Source organism: Ceratotherium simum, chromosome 30 (assembly GCF_057802395.1).
Source record: "Ceratotherium simum simum isolate JZ-2026a chromosome 30, ASM5780239v1, whole genome shotgun sequence".
Lineage (NCBI taxonomy): Eukaryota > Metazoa > Chordata > Mammalia > Perissodactyla > Rhinocerotidae > Ceratotherium > Ceratotherium simum.
In genome coordinates this window covers 19,726,056-19,742,361 of record NC_141929.1, presented here as the reverse complement: position 1 = coordinate 19,742,361, position 16,306 = coordinate 19,726,056, and the positions used below count along the sequence as shown (strand labels likewise).

General features: G+C 40.8%; 1 protein-coding gene across 5 annotated transcripts in view; it reads left to right on the top strand.

The window, feature by feature from the left end:
- Positions 1–16,306, top strand: part of CTCF (CCCTC-binding factor) — a 48,034-nt gene that overhangs the window by 25,990 nt on the left and 5,738 nt on the right. For all 5 annotated transcript variants that reach the window (XM_087420103.1, XM_087420101.1, XM_087420104.1 and 2 more), the window contains 8 exons: positions 1,207–1,996; positions 2,347–2,517; positions 6,469–6,602; positions 9,105–9,225; positions 9,811–9,960; positions 14,114–14,274; positions 14,788–14,970; positions 15,551–15,686. In XM_087420103.1, the coding sequence (XP_087276229.1) occupies positions 1,207–1,996; positions 2,347–2,517; positions 6,469–6,602; positions 9,105–9,225; positions 9,811–9,960; positions 14,114–14,274; positions 14,788–14,970; positions 15,551–15,686 (1,846 nt within the window). The remainder of the gene's footprint in view (positions 1–1,206; positions 1,997–2,346; positions 2,518–6,468; positions 6,603–9,104; positions 9,226–9,810; positions 9,961–14,113; positions 14,275–14,787; positions 14,971–15,550; positions 15,687–16,306) is intronic.

Below are 16,306 nucleotides of genomic sequence, written 5' to 3'. Positions count from 1 at the left end.
TATCTGGGTACTCTGAGTACTGAGAAGTACTCACAAGACTTAAGAGCCAGAAATATGAATTGGCTGATTTTTTTTTTCCTGTTTTCTATTATATATTCAGTTAGCATTTATTGAGTACTTACCAACCTGAGCACAGTGCTAAAGAGTAAAAACTGCATGTTAGACATGGTCCCTGTTCTCAAGGAACTCATAGTCTCATAGAGGAGAGAGAGAGATACATGAATGTCAAATTGATGGTATGACACAGGAGGTGGTAGTTTGTGGTAGCTACAAGCAGGGCCTTTGGAGTCTGGATTCAAGTTCTGATTCTGGCTCCAAAAAACAGGGTGAAAAAATACTATGACAGGGCATGTTTTCTAAAGTAGCATTTAGGTAAAAACAGCAAGGCCCTCTGCCAGTGTTTTTATAAATAGATATAGGAAAAGTATAAGATTTAAACTGGTTTTGTTAATAATTCTTTAATATCATCAAATGTCCAGTCAAAGTTGAATCTAGTCTCGTATCCTTTTTTTTTAACCATTTATTGGTTTGAATTAGGATCCGAAGAAGATCCATACATTGTGATTGATTGCTGCGTCTCTTAAGTCTTTTGTCTGTATCAGGTTTCTCAACCTCAGGGCCCAATGATTCTTTGTTGTGGAGGACTGACCTGTGCATAGCAAGATGTTTAGTAATATCTCTGGCCTCTGTCTACTAGATGCTGGTAGCAAACTCACCCCAGTAGTGACAACCAAAAATGTCTGCAGGCTTTGCCAGATGTCCCCTGGAGGCAAAGTCACACCAGGTTGAGAACCACTGATCTGTAGGTTCTCCCTCTATCCTTCCCATTTTTCCTCGTGGTGATTTATTTGCAGAAGAAACTGGGTAGTTAATCCTGCAGACTTTCCTTCAGTCTGGATTTCACTGATTTCATCCCTGTAGTGTAATTTAACATCCTCTGTCGCCAGTTTCCTGTTAATTGGTAGTTGGATCTAGAGACTTGATTAGTTTCCGATTTTTTTGTTTTGTTTGACAAGACTTTCATAGGTGGTGTTTTGTTCTTCCATCAGGAGGCACATAATATCTGTTTTGTCTTTTTGTAGTATTAACAACCATTGATGCCTAATGCATTCATCAGGAATCTTTTTTATTTTAAAATATGTTGTATATATTTTCATTTAGACAAACTTTACTTTAAATAACAATCTGTGTTCTTCCTTAATAAAGGAAGGGGAGATGGAAGGTGAGGCGGTTGAAGCCATTGTGGAGGAGTCTGAAACTTTCATTAAAGGAAAGGAGAGAAAGACTTACCAGAGACGCCGGGAAGGGGGCCAGGAAGAGGACACTTGCCATCTACCCCAGAACCAGACTGATGGGGCTGAGGTGGTCCAGGATGTCAATAGCAGTGTACAGATGGTAATGATGGAACAGCTGGATCCTACCCTTCTTCAGATGAAGACTGAAGTAATGGAGGGTACAGTCGCTCCAGAGGCAGAGGCTGCTGTGGACGATACCCAGATCATAACCTTGCAGGTTGTAAATATGGAGGAACAGCCCATAAACATAGGAGAGCTTCAGCTTGTTCAAGTACCTGTTCCCGTAACTGTACCTGTTGCTACCACATCAGTAGAAGAACTTCAGGGGGCTTATGAGAATGAAGTGTCTAAAGAGGGCCTTGCAGAAAGTGAACCCATGATTTGTCACACCTTACCTTTGCCTGAAGGGTTTCAAGTGGTGAAAGTGGGGGCCAATGGAGAGGTGGAGACACTAGAGCAAGGGGAACTTCCGCCTCAGGAAGATCCTAGTTGGCAAAAAGACCCAGACTATCAGCCACCAGCCAAAAAAACAAAGAAAACCAAAAAGAGCAAACTGCGTTACACAGAGGAGGGCAAAGATGTCGATGTGTCTGTCTACGATTTTGAGGAGGAGCAGCAGGAGGGTCTGCTGTCAGAGGTTAATGCAGAGAAAGTGGTTGGTAACATGAAGCCTCCAAAACCAACAAAAATTAAAAAGAAAGGTAAAATGAGTTTATTCATTATACTCTCATAAAACCATTTTGGGATAAAGCATATAACACAGTACATATGCTGGTTATTTTTATAGTAAATGGATTTTTTAAAAAGATCATGATGTGAGTTCCAGTCTTTTTAGCCAGTCTAAAAGAGGTTTTTCCAGATTGAGTACTTTTTAAGCCCTGAAGAGAAAGAAGTAAATCTATAAGTGACATGAGATAATTATGGCTTAATATGACTTAGATTAGGTTTAGTTATAAAAGGCTAATGAAATATATTTATATAGACTTAAGTTTAGAATTAATCTTAACACTTTGAAACCCTGCAACAAGTAAGTGTTTTATTTTGCATATAGGTGTAAAGAAGACATTCCAGTGTGAGCTTTGCAGTTACACGTGTCCACGGCGTTCGAATTTGGATCGTCACATGAAAAGTCACACTGATGAGAGACCACACAAGTGCCATCTTTGTGGCAGGGCATTCAGAACAGTCACCCTCCTGAGGAATCACCTTAACACACACACAGGTGCTGGATAAGAATGTTGGGGGCTACAGCATAGCAAAGGTTAAAACTTGGGTTTTAAGTATCTCTCCAAGCTGGTTCCAGTGGGAAGTTAAAGAAGGAAGATTTTTGTCCTTTTTTTATGGTGCCCTTTTTTGTAATCTTGATTTATTGTAAGCAGATGGAGTTAATTATAGGCAAGTGTAAAGAAAATTTTATAGAAAATAATTATATAAGGATGATCCAGAAAAAGATTATCTATGGCAGTTAATCTATAATATTTCCTGAAGACATTACCATTGTGTTGCTGAAATTTTGGCAATAGTGACAAAAAATGACCCCCAAAATTCCCAGGCAACAATTGCCAGGCACTATGAGGAAGAACATTAGAAATAGAAGTGAATGGGCTGGCCCCGTGGCTTAGCGGTTAAGTGTGTGCGCTCCGCTGCTGGCGGCCCAGGTTCGGATCCCGGGTGTGCACCGACACACTGCTTCTCCGGCCATGCTGAGGCTGCGTCCCACATACAGCAGCTAGAAGGATGTGCAGCTATGACATACAACTATCTACTGGGGCTTTGGGGGAAAAAAATAAATAAATAAAATTATTTAAAAAAAAAAATAGAATTGAAATCCTACCTTTGTAAAAACCGTGGTTTCTGGTTGTTTCACCTCAAGAAAAATAAGTAATTCATAATCTCAGAGTGGAAAGTTTAAGGCACCATTTTAGCAATTCAAACATTTATTCATTCACACTCCATACATACTGTAATATTCTAATATTAACTTCATGTTGGCTGTGGTCAGGTCCCATGGGTCACTAAGTGGAGGGACTGTGCACTGGAGCTCTCCTTAGGCTCTTTGCACTTTTAGTGTTGGTACTTGGCTGCGAGTGCTAATAGAAACTTCTCTCACCTAGTTCTTCGTGCAGAGTAGCTTGCTTCTATCCAGGTTCTCCAACTCATTTTATTTTATTTTATTTTTAATAATTTTTATTTATTTTTTCTCCCAAAGCCCCAGTAGATAGTTGTATGTCATAGCTGTACATCCTTCTAGTTGCTGTATGTGGGACGCGGCCCCAGCGTGGCCAGAGAAGCGGTGCATCGGTGCACACCCAGGATCCGAACCCAGGCTGCCAGCAGCGGAGCGCGCGCACCTAACTGCTAAGCCACGGGGCCAGCCCTCTCCGACTCATTTTATATGACTACTCTTGTTTTTGATTTAATGTGCTGGTTGTTCAATGAGCATGATCAAGTGGGGGCTGACCTTTAAGCAGTGTGCTGTGCATTAGTATATTCTCGCTAATGCGCCTAGTCGCTTTTCACCATCTCCCTAGTTTCTACTCAGACACTTGATATAACATATTTTATTTGGCAGTTTGAAGACACCATGAAAGGGGCATATGACTAGGTAAAAGCAGCTGGCCCCATGATAGGACTTCACAAGATGGGAGTGCCTTGATGTGGGCACTGCGTGTCATGGTCTAGTCCTCAGCTTTGAAAATAAGTTCAGTCTCTCCGATTACTCAGAGCTGATTTGGCAGCACTAATTCATGCCAACCAAAACCTCAAGGGTCAGATGCATAGCAGAAAATCAGTTTATGGGGAGGAATACACCTTTTTATTTTCTAGACGCAGTTGTATTGCATTCTAGGGGGCGCCCTTGCCTATGTCATAATGCTGTAGCAATTGAAAGGTGACTTGTTGAGCATGAACCTTGAGCAGAGGGACGTAGGTGGGCGTGTGGTACAACCTGATGAAAGTCCCTCTCCCACAGCAGTGTCTCCTTCTTTCCTAATTGCCATGAGTATGTCTACCAGAGGTAGGCCTCTTTCTCTCCCCTAGGTAGTACTAGGTAAACATTGGAAATTCTTGATTTTCATCTTACCTTGTCCTAACAGAAATGGTTGCTGCTTTCCTTCTCCTATTGTTTTACTTACCTATCTGTACCAGACTATGCATTTTTCACAGACAAGAACTCTATCCTTCATTCCTACATCCTTTAGTACCACTACATTTTAGTGGTACTAAAAAAGCAAATTGAGCAAATGAACATTCCTTGGAATTTTTTTTTTTTAATAATTTTATTTATTTATTTTTTCCCCCAAAGCCCCAGCAGATAGTTGTAGGTCATAGCTACACATCCTTCTAGTTGCTGTATGTGGGACGCGGCCTCAGCATGGCCGGAGAAGCGGTGCGTCGGTGCGCGCCCGGGATCCGAACCCGGGCCACCAGCAGCGGAGCGCGTGCACTTAACCGCTAAGCCACAGGGCCGGCCCTCCTTGGAATTTCTTAGTTACTATCATACTCCAATCACATTTCCCTCTCCAAGGTTCTCTCAGTCTCTGGGGGAATCGTCTCTGCAGATGGCTGGTCCCATTCATTATATTGTGACTCTTCCTAATTCCATTCTCAGAGATAGCCTTCCTTTGGTTTTGGTGTTTAGGATTGCCTTGCTGTCACCCCTTACCTGTAGCCCACAATTACAGATGGTGCCTAGTTTCTGAGTAATAGTCTATGAAAACAGCACCGTGTTCTGCTGTCAGCTTTACCTCCTTATTGTCATTATTACCTGGGCATGATATTTTCAATGCAGTATTCAGAATATAAAGCAACTGAGAAGCTCCACTAAGGTAATCAGTATGTTATGGGGCTACTATGTGAAGACATATTAAAAACAGTGAAGTCTAGTGTGAAGTCTAAGATTCTTTCAGTAAAAGAAAAGAAAAACAACAAGAAATGTGGAGAATATATTATTAGTTCATAAAAATGTTTAAATATTCCATGAATTGACATTCAGATCACAGAATAGTAGACATGGATGTTTGAAAGTGATCTGTTTAAATCGCATAAAATTTGATAAATCTCTGGAATTCCACATCAAAAAAATGTTTATAGAAAACAAGCTATTGGGCCGGCCCCATGGCTTAGCGGTTAAGTGCACGCGCTCCACTACTGGCGGCCCGGGTTCGGATCCCAGGCACACACCGACACACCACTTCTCCGGCCATGCTGAGGCCGTGTCCCACATACAGCAACTAGAAGGATGTGCAACTATGACATACAAACATCTACTGGGGCTTTGGGGAAAAAAAGGAGGAGGATTGGCAATAGATGTTAGCTCACAGCCAGTCTTCCTCAGCAAAAAGAGGAGGATTGGCGTGGATGTTAGCTCAGGGCTGATCTTCCTCACAAAAAAAAGAAGAAAAAAGAAAACAAGCTATCGTATTTGTATTTTTAAAAAAGAAAAAGCGTCAGAATACGGATAGCCTAGTGGCCCTATATGTATAGTCATAATACAGTAAGATTTGATGTGCAGGAGGATCTCGAGTCAAATAACTATTAATTCTGTGATCTGTACTTGATAAAACATTAAGGTTTAAAAGATGTTCCTGGGGCTGGCCCCGTGGCGTAGTGGTTAGGTGCACACACTCTGCTGCTGGCGGCCTGGGTTCAGATCCCAGGCACACACCAATGCGCTGCTTGTCAGGCCATGCTGTGGCAGCATCCCATATAAAGTGGAGGAAGATGGGCACAGATGTTAGCCCAAGGCCAGTCTTCCTCAGCAAAAAAAAGGAGGATTGGCATGGGTGTTAGCTCAGGGCTGATCTTCCTCACACAAAAAAACGATGTTCCTCGTTTTTTAGCAAGGGTTGGAACAGAATGGTATTTCTACTAACTTTTAATCCATAGTGACCAGAATATTCACTAAATAGGGATAAAAAGAATTTTGTATTCAAAGGCAGCTGATTCAAGTGGGTAATTGAAAGAAACTAAATGTTTACCACATTTTTCTAATATTCTGATGTTAATGTTGTAAAATCAGCCGGGCCCTCTCATAGCTTTTGGAGCTACTCAGGCTAGTGTAGGGTTGATGAGATAACTTGGGTCCAGCCTTATGCAGCAGTTCTGTGTCACACATTGAACTCATTAACTGTGCCCTTGATCTTGTCTTCCTGTTATACCCTCCTTTCTCTAGGTACTCGTCCTCACAAGTGCCCAGACTGTGACATGGCCTTTGTGACTAGTGGAGAATTGGTGCGGCATCGTCGTTACAAACACACCCATGAGAAGCCATTTAAGTGTTCCATGTGCGATTATGCCAGCGTAGAAGTAAGTGTTCATTCAGCTCCTTGTTGGTTCCTCTCTTAAGAAGACTGTGATTCCAGTATGAAGATATAAACTACCCAGACTGACTTAAGATGAGATAGAAAATGTTGCTAGAGTAACACTCCCACTCCTCCCCACCACCAAGAAAATATTGTAATGAGTGTGAAAGATTTACCCATTAAAAAAAAGCACCATTTCAACATGTTATTATAGGTAAGGTCTACCAAACTTCAGAGAAACAAATAACTATACCCAGAGCCTTGTAAAATGGAAGGTTTATCACCTTTGTTATTTGAGGCTACCTTGTTACCAAAACTAGATAAAGATACTACCAAAAAGAAAACTATCTTATTCTCATAGAGAAGCAAAAATTCTAAATAAAATTATTAAACCAATTTTAGTAAAATATTTTAAAAGATAAGTGATTACTAAATAGAGTGTATCTAAAATGCAAGGATATTTCCACATTAGGAAATTATTGGTGTGTACTACATTGAGAGATTAAATAAAAACCATATTATCATTCTTAGATTACTGGAAAACTGTAAAATTTAGTATCATTACTGTTTAAAGTCCTAGCAAGTTACGAGTAGAAGAAAATGGCTACTATAAGGAATATATACCAGAAATCTATAGTAAACCCATCCTAATTAACTCTGAAACGTTGAAAGTATTCCCATTAAAATTTGGAACAAGGGGCGGGCCTGGTGGCACAAGCAGTTAAGTGCGTGCCGCACAGCGGCCCTGGGTTCGCCAGTTCGGATCCCGGGCACCTACCAATGCACTGCTTGGCAAACCATGCTGTGGCGGCGTCCCATATAAAGTGGAGGAAGATGGGCATGGATGTTAGCCCAGGGCCAGTCTTCCTCAGCAAAAAAAAAGGAGGAGGATTGGCAGATGTTAGCACAGGGCTGATCTCCTCACCAAAAAAAAATAATAAAAATAAAATAAAATTTGGAACAAGACAAGATATCCATTCTTACTATTTCAACATTGTATTGGAGATCCTAGCTAATAGAATACAATAAGAAATTAATTATAATTGGAAAAACAAAATTAATTTCTTATAGATGTATTTGCTTACAGAGAAAAGCCAGGAGAATCAGCTAAAGAACTTAGAGCAGTAAGTGTTTAATTGGGTGGCCAGATAAAGTAAGTACACAGAAATCAGTAACTTACCTTATACTATCAATAGTAGGAAGCAAGTTCAAATTCTAATAGTAAAATAACTTAGGGATAAACTGAACAACAAAAAGCATCTGATACTCTGAAGAAAGCATCACAGACTTTTCCAAAAGAGTTGAATAGATGAAGAGACATTACAAGTTGATTGTAAATTTCAACTAGAAGAGACATTACTAGTTGATTGTAAAGTTCAACAAGAAGAGTAAATATGAGTGACTAAGAAAAATTTGAAAGAATGAGGGGTTTGTGCCGTTTATGTTGTAAAGCTATATAGTAAATGAAGACAGTGTGATATTGGAGCAGGAATAAATAGCTTGTTGGAACAGAATAGATCCTTGTGCATATAGGAATTTAAGATATGGTAAGTAGGCAAATCTTGGAAAGAGAATTAGTAATGCTGCTGGAACCATTGTTTAACCATTACAGTGTATGAAAATTTGCTATGTAGCACTCACAAGTGCAGGGGTGTTTTTATTGTTAAAACTGGAATACTTTTTAAATTTTCAAATCAAACATTAGTGAGTGTTCAAAGCATTTCTTAGCATCAAGTTAGAAGTCACCGTTTTGTTGGGAAGGTACCCAGCAGGATACGAAAAACATAGTCATTAGTGAGGAAGGTAAATGAGAGGCCCCTGAAGCCTGGCCTGTCTGGGAAATGCTAATGATAGGAAGATGAATTAAAACAGGTGCTGATTAACAAATTTGGAATAAAATTGATCTGTAAATAAGTATAGATTATTTAAAAACTGTTATAGAAAATTTTAAACATTTATAGAAGTAGAGAGAATAGTATTATCACCCAGCTTAAACAGTTATTAATAACGACCAATCTTGGGGCCAGCCCTGTGGCCTAGTGGTTAAGTTTGGCATGCTCCACTTTGGCAGCCTGGGTTTGGTTCCCGGGCATGGACCTTCACCACTCATTGGCAGCCATGCTGTGGCGGCAACCCACATACAAAATAGAGGAAGATTGGCACAGATGTTAGCTTAGGGCCAGTCTTCCTCGAGCGAAAAAAGAGGAAAATTGGCAATAGATGTTAGCTCAGGTGACTCTTCCTCAGCAAAAAAAATAATAGGAATAATGACCAATCTTGACTCATCTATGCTCCTATTCATTTACCCTCTTCCTTTGGATTATGCTATGGATTTGAGAAACGAAGATTACAAATAATGGAAAGGAAGAAATACTACCTTTTATATTTTTTCTGTATTCTGAACTTCAGTGCCCAGAAGCAAGCTTTTGTGCTTAACCCACAACACTCAGACGTTAAGTTCTATGTTAATGGAAGTATAAGATGTTTGGTTGCTTTTGTGTTTCAGGTCAGCAAATTAAAACGTCACATTCGCTCTCATACTGGAGAGCGTCCCTTCCAGTGCAGCTTGTGCAGTTATGCCAGCAGGGACACATACAAGCTGAAAAGGCACATGAGAACCCATTCAGGTAGGACTTCTCCCCTCCTTGTTGTATTAATGAGCTGCTTTTCAGTGGATCCCATGGGACTCTGAACCACCACAAGCCCTGGTGGTTACCTGAATGGAAGCTGGAATGAAAGTAACATATACTTGACAAATGCTTCTCTGGCTTATCTTCTGAGTTCATTGTTCTGAATATACATTGGAGAATGGAGAGTTTTTACTGTTAGAAGAAGTCTGGGTAAATTACCTCACCCAACTTGTTCAGTTTTCCTCAGTAGTATATTTTCCTAAAAAGAAAAACTGGTAGGTCCTCCTGTCATCCCCTCTACTCTCCCCTAGAAGTAAGCATTGCTGTAGGAATTGCTCTTTCTAATGTGAAAGGACTCCACGGCAAAGCTGGGCAGAGCAGAGTTGGCAGCAGCCGTTTAGGACTTGTTTGCCTTCTCTGAAGATAGGCATGAGCCAGGCAGTGGGCTTGAGCCTCAGCCTTCCTAAGTAATACCTGTAGATTCTCTGCGGCTTAGCATATCTGCCACTTGAGTTACTCTCCAATTAAATGATAGTATTTAGTCATTTCATCTAATTTGTTCATTCTGTATTTCCTTTTAAGGGGAAAAACCTTATGAATGTTATATTTGTCATGCTCGGTTTACCCAAAGTGGTACCATGAAGATGCACATTTTACAGAAGCACACAGAAAATGTGGCCAAATTTCACTGTCCCCACTGTGACACTGTCATAGCCAGAAAAAGTGATTTGGGTAAGTAAATAAGTGGCAAGTGAAAAAAATATTTTGAAGGATTTGTGAAAATATGACGATGATATAACTTCCTTTTTTGACCCATGTAAGTTTTGTGTATGTGAATGGCCTGCCAGTTAATAAAAGCCATTGATTAGCTGCTATTTTTTTCTATCTCTTTTTTTGTCTTACTACAGTCAGGCCACAAGATTCTTTCCTGAATATAGCTCATCTGTAAATTAACGGGAGCTGTAATGAGAGGAAACAGAGTATACCTTTAATTATTAGCCTTCATTGGTAATGTTAAAGTCCCCAAATAGGGAAGTGACATAGTATGATTCAAATAAGGTCAGTCCACTTCAGTTTTTTTCAGAACATTTGTACTTTCTCTAGGTAATTGGACTGTTTTATTGGTTTGGTGATAATTATATTTCTGTGCATAATTCAGTTAGAGTTTATATAGAGGCAGAGCTTAGTGGTAGAAATTTTAGTATGACCCATACTGAAAGATATGGTCACCTGAATTTCTCCCTTTGTTTTTCTTATTTAAAAGAGATAAAAATATTGCCTCAGTCTGTTCTCTGTCCAAAATACATTGCTCCCTGAATATTATTTTTGTGAACATTTTACATTTAGATTAATAGTTGTACTTTACAAATTGTCTTTTACTTTTGTTTTACTCTTTTACTCATTTGATCTTCACAACCACCATATGAAGTCATCAAGGCATATGTATTCTAGCTTTATAGGTGATGAACCTGAGGCTCAGAGGTGTCTTGACCAAAGCTACACAGCACAGTTTATGAGTGGTAAGGCTGGGCTTGAGTCCTCTAGAGCCATTCCTCACACTGGGGAATATATAAATACTTAGGTCATATAAGGAACATTCCAAGCCACAGCATAAACATTGCCTGTCTTTCTGCAGCATTGGTTTTACTCAAAAGGTTTTGAGTAAAGTTATACAATTTAACTGGTATCTTAAAACATTTTTATATTAATATAGTATAGACTGTATTGAGCAAAATGCAGACTGACATACATTTTTAAGATCAAACCATGAGTTTGAAGCAGAGGACTTTGGGCTCCACATAAGACCCATGGGTCATGTGTTCGTCCTACTCTGCTGTTAAGAGGACTTTGTTAGATTTAAGAGGCACTGTCCTCAGGTAAATGAAAGAGTTGTTGTTGTTTTTTTTTTTTAATATATATTTTTATTTATTTATTTTTCCCCCAAAGCCCCAGTAGATAGTTGTATGTCATAGTTGCACATCCTTCTAGTTGCTGTATGTTTGACGCAGCCTCAGCATGGCCGGAGAAGCGGTGCGTCAGTGCGCGCCCGGGATTCAAACCCGGGCCGCCAGCAGCGGAGCGTGCGCACTTAACCGCTAAGCCACAGGGCCGGCCCAAATGAAAGAGTTTTACTCTTCCTATTTGTATAGAAACTAAAATCTAAACCAATAATATCTCAGGAAAATATGTGTGAGCTATTAGGGCACTGTCTGAATTATTCAATTTTTTAAAAATTATTCACTTTTATGATATAAACAAACACCCTGGGTGTTTTATACTTGCGTGGTACCTCTTAGGCCTTACCTAATGAGCTCTTTCTGAGACACATAATTGCCTAGGAGCTGTCAAATAATAGTTATCTCCCAAAAGCAATCTCAAGAAGTTTGTGTTCCCTCTTGAAAGCAGGCCTGATTTCACTCTGATATGCAGTAGTAAAAATTCATCGCTTTGTTATACTTCAGTTAAAAAAAAATTATCACTTGGTGACACGGGAAAGCATGGGCTTTGGAGACAGACCTACTAGAGTCAAGATTCACCTCCGAATACTTACTGCTCTAAGCTGCCTTTTTTTTTTCCCTCAGCTGATGTATCGGAATGATACGTACCTTACAGGACTGTTAATATAAGTATTTAAGAAGAACATATGAAAGAAAAAGTCTTTTATGTTACTGTTAGTTAGGTCTCTATCAGAGGACCAGAACAGAAAAGTTGAGGTTTAAAAGTTAATTGAAATAATATATGTATGTATAAAAGGCCTTCATATAATGAACGTGTGTAGAGAGTAAAAAGTGAGAGCCATCCCTTTCCCTTTCCTCATTTCCATTCCCCAGAATTGGCCTCTTTAAGTTTGGTGTGATAGTACCTTCACTGAAGGGTGATTGGCAGCACCATAAATTCATGATCCCAAATGCAGCTGGGCTCTCATTGCTCCTGGACAGTTCAGCTATTTGTGTCCTTGTCAGGTGTGCTCCCATTTTCCTCAGTGAGTTTGTTCGTTCATTTATTCTACAAATGTTTGGGTGCCTGCTATGTGAGAGGTGCCGTGACAGAGTTGGGTACATCACTCTTAACTTTCTTTAAACCTCTACTCTTCCTCCTCTTTTCTCTCTGCCTCCCTGGTCTCAGTAAGTGACTTCTTTTCCTGCTTTCGAAAAAAATAAAGGCAACAGATTGAAACTCCAAATTTCCTGTTACCAAACCTACAACTGCATTCATCCTCTTTCCCCATCTGCTACTAGAGAGTTGGCATCACTCGTTTTGTCCATGGCCTGTCCCTTTGCCTTTCCCTTGATCCCACTCTCTTGTCTCAAGTATTGCCTCTTTACCTTCATCTTCACCTTCTCACTCCTTGATCTTTCCCCTCAACTCTAAACATGCTTACTTCTTTCTTGTCTTTAAAAATAACTCTTCCTGGGGCTGGCCCAGTGGTGTAGCAGTTAAGTGCATGTGCTCCGCTGCAGCGGCCTGGGGTTTGGATCCTGGGCATGCACCGACTCACCGCTTGTCAAGCCGTGCTATGGTGGCATCCCATATAAAGTAGAGGACGATGGCCACAGATGTTAGCCCAGGGCCAGTTCTCCTCAGCAAAAAGAGTAGGATTGGTGACAGATGTTAGCTCAGGGCTAATCTCCCTCACAAAAAAAAAAAACTCTTCCGCTCTAGGTTTAACTCTTGTCTTCTTCCCAGCCAACCCTCATGAAGAATTATATCCCTCACAGGCCTCCTTTCCTCAGCTCCTAATTCCCTCCCATCTAGCTTATACCCCATCCATCATTCTGTAAAGTGACTCTTACGAAGATCACTAATGACCCCACGTTGCTGAATGTAGGGAACATTCCACTTCCTGTCTCCCTTAATCTCTTAGCAGCATTCTTTCTAGTGGACCGTGCCCTCCTTGAAACACTTTCTTTCCTTGGCCTCCGTGGTACTACATCCTGTTGGCTTTCTTATTTCCCTGTCTGTTCCTTCCTTTCATTGGTCTTAACTGTTACGATTTCTTCTTCTTTTTTTTTTTTTTTTTTTGCTGAAGAAAATTAGCCCTGAGCTAACATCTGTGCCAGTCTTCCTCTATTTTGTATATGGATCACCACCACAGCATGGCTGACAAGTAGTGTAGGTCCATGCCCGGGATCTGAACCCACGAACCTGGGGTGCCAAAGCAGAGTGCACTGAACTCAAACACTAGGCCACGGGGCCGGCCCATAGATTCCTTAAAGCATGACCCATACTCTTCTTTTTTGTCCTTTGCTTTTTGCCTTAGTGATTTCATCAGCTCCCATAGTCTCAGTCAAATCCTAACAACTCCTAAATTTATATTCCTATCCAGATCTTTCTTTTGAGTTAGGCTCATATAACTGCCCCTTGCCGTCCGTCTCCCTACTTTGCTATCATTGGCATTTCAAATTCAACATGTCCAAAACTGAAAATCTGAAACCTCCTTGCTCCCCTCCCCAAAAACACACACACACAGCGTGGGCTTCAGCCTCTTCCGCTGTTCCTTGTCTCAGTAAATGGATCCACTGTCTACTCAGTTTTCCTCAGCCAGAAACCTGGAGGTCATCCCTGACACCCGCCTTCCTCCTCCTTACTCTATATTCAGTCATTAAATTCTGGTAATTCAACTTCCTAGATCTCTCATCAGTTTTCCCCCTTCCTTCCATATCCATTGCCATCACCCTTGTCCAGCCACCATCTTCTCTCTTCTGTCCTGTTTCAGAATCCTAACTGGTCTCCCCACACATTTGTTATTCCTCTTTTTTAGTTCATTTTCCTTATAGAAGCCAGAGTGATTATTTTAAGCAGCAGAAAGAAATGTATTATTAACTTGTTGAAATGCTTGTTTGTATTTTCACAACTTAGACTGGGCTTTGTATTTTGCTTTCAGGTGTCCACTTGCGAAAGCAGCATTCCTATATTGAGCAAGGCAAGAAATGCCGATACTGCGATGCTGTGTTTCATGAGCGCTATGCACTCATCCAGCATCAGAAGTCACACAAGAACGAGAAGCGCTTTAAGTGTGACCAGTGTGATTACGCTTGCAGACAGGTAGAGACCTTCATAGTTAGAAAGCAGTTGATGTCAGGTTTTATCAGAGGGTTTTTATATACCTTGTACGGTGGCTATTTTTAAGGATAGAATTTTCAAACTGATTTATGAGGAATGTCATGAAAGGTCCTGCTCCTTGATTGTATCATCTCAGTCTCCAGCTGATGTTTTTATTCAGTCAGCTTACCCTCCACCTCAGGCAGACGACTGGCTTCTTTCTCAGAACTGTGGGAGTTAAGGCCAGGACTTGAGAGAAGGGAAGAATCTGGTCTTGGGGCCTGATGCTTGGGAGTGATCTAGAGAAACAGCCCAACGGGAGTGAGCATATCTCCGCTAGGATATATGGAAGTGGTTTTGCAATCCAGTAAAGATAACTTTAACCTCTCAACAAGCAGTTTTGAGCCTGGATCCTTGGGAGAGAAAGGCCTGTCGGCCACACACACACAGGCGGTGGCAGGGGTAGCGGCCCTGTGACAGGCTCTAAGGCCTCTTCCCCACCCCGCTCTTTTTCAGGAGAGGCACATGATCATGCACAAGCGCACTCACACTGGGGAGAAGCCTTATGCCTGCAGCCACTGCGACAAGACCTTCCGCCAGAAACAGCTCCTCGACATGCACTTCAAACGCTATCATGACCCCAACTTTGTCCCTGCAGCCTTCGTCTGTTCTAAGTGTGGGAAGACATTTACACGCCGGGTAAGAGTCAGAACTTTACTTCCCCTATTATGGTTCTTAATATCGTGTTCTTGATCTTCCACTGCAAAGCAGGGCAGTTTTCTCCACTGAGGTTATAACCATAGAGATGCTCTGTTGTTTGGAAAGAGCCAGTCATCCCCACCTTGAGGTCTTCTATCTATGTATGAACGCCTTCCACTGATGGGGAACTCCCTATCTTTGAGTAGGTCTATCCTGAATCTTCCCGTGGGGCTGTGTTAGTCAGGTCTGCACCAGATAGGGAGCTGATCTGATCTTCCCCTGCTCCTCCTACCTGCAGGCTGCTGAGCCGTCTGCTCAGATGACCCAGCCTCATCTGACGGATTCTCATCTCCCTCCCTCCTCTCTCTTCCTCTCTTCTCTGTGTGTCCCGTCCTCCAGATGGAGACCATTTCCCATGCATAAGGAGAGCATGTTGAGGACATACTTAACAGATGCTAGGACATTCGGACTTAATATGGAAACCCCCTTATTTTTATTTTATTAAACTAAAAGAGAACTTCCAATTCTGATCTTAACTTTTTAAATAATATGAAAGGGGGTTTTGTTCCTTTTGTTTTAGAATACCATGGCAAGACATGCTGATAATTGTGCTGGTCCAGATGGTGTAGAAGGGGAAAATGGAGGAGAAACGAAGAAAAGTAAACGTGGAAGAAAAAGAAAGATGCGATCTAAAAAGGAAGACTCCTCTGACAGTGGTAAGTGACTTGTTTCTTAGTTTACTTACTCATGGCAGATTTTGCTACCCAGTTTTCAGTATACTTATGTATGGATATGCTGGGATATATAGATAGGCCAATCACTGTTACTTCCTTTAAACCTCTAATCTTCCTGATGTATGTATATATTTACAACAGCAATTAGTTTGTTTCTGGGGCAAATTTTCTTTTCTTTTTTTCTCATGACATTTCATTGCTTGATAATATCTTATATGTTATGTTCAGTTAAAGCCAAAGCAAAATTATTATCTGTACTCAGTTTACTCAGATTAGTGATATTCTAAGGCCAGCAGAGTTTCTTTTCTATGTTCATAACTTTTACATTTAGGAAGCTGGTCTAGATTTGAGCAATGAATCTAATGGACATGAAGAAGGTTGCTTAAGCATCTTGACCAACTTCTGGTTTGACTGCCTGTGTCAGCCTAGCCTTGAGATGTGTTGATCAAATCCGTGAAGGTCAGCCTTTCTCTTGCTATTTTAATCACTCCATTTATAATATAAAACTTTGCCTATTTTCCTATCATTGATGCCCTTTGGATGTTTTTGCCTTTCTAGTCATGAAATCCAGGCAGAAGGTATGCTTTAAGGTGCTAGACTCA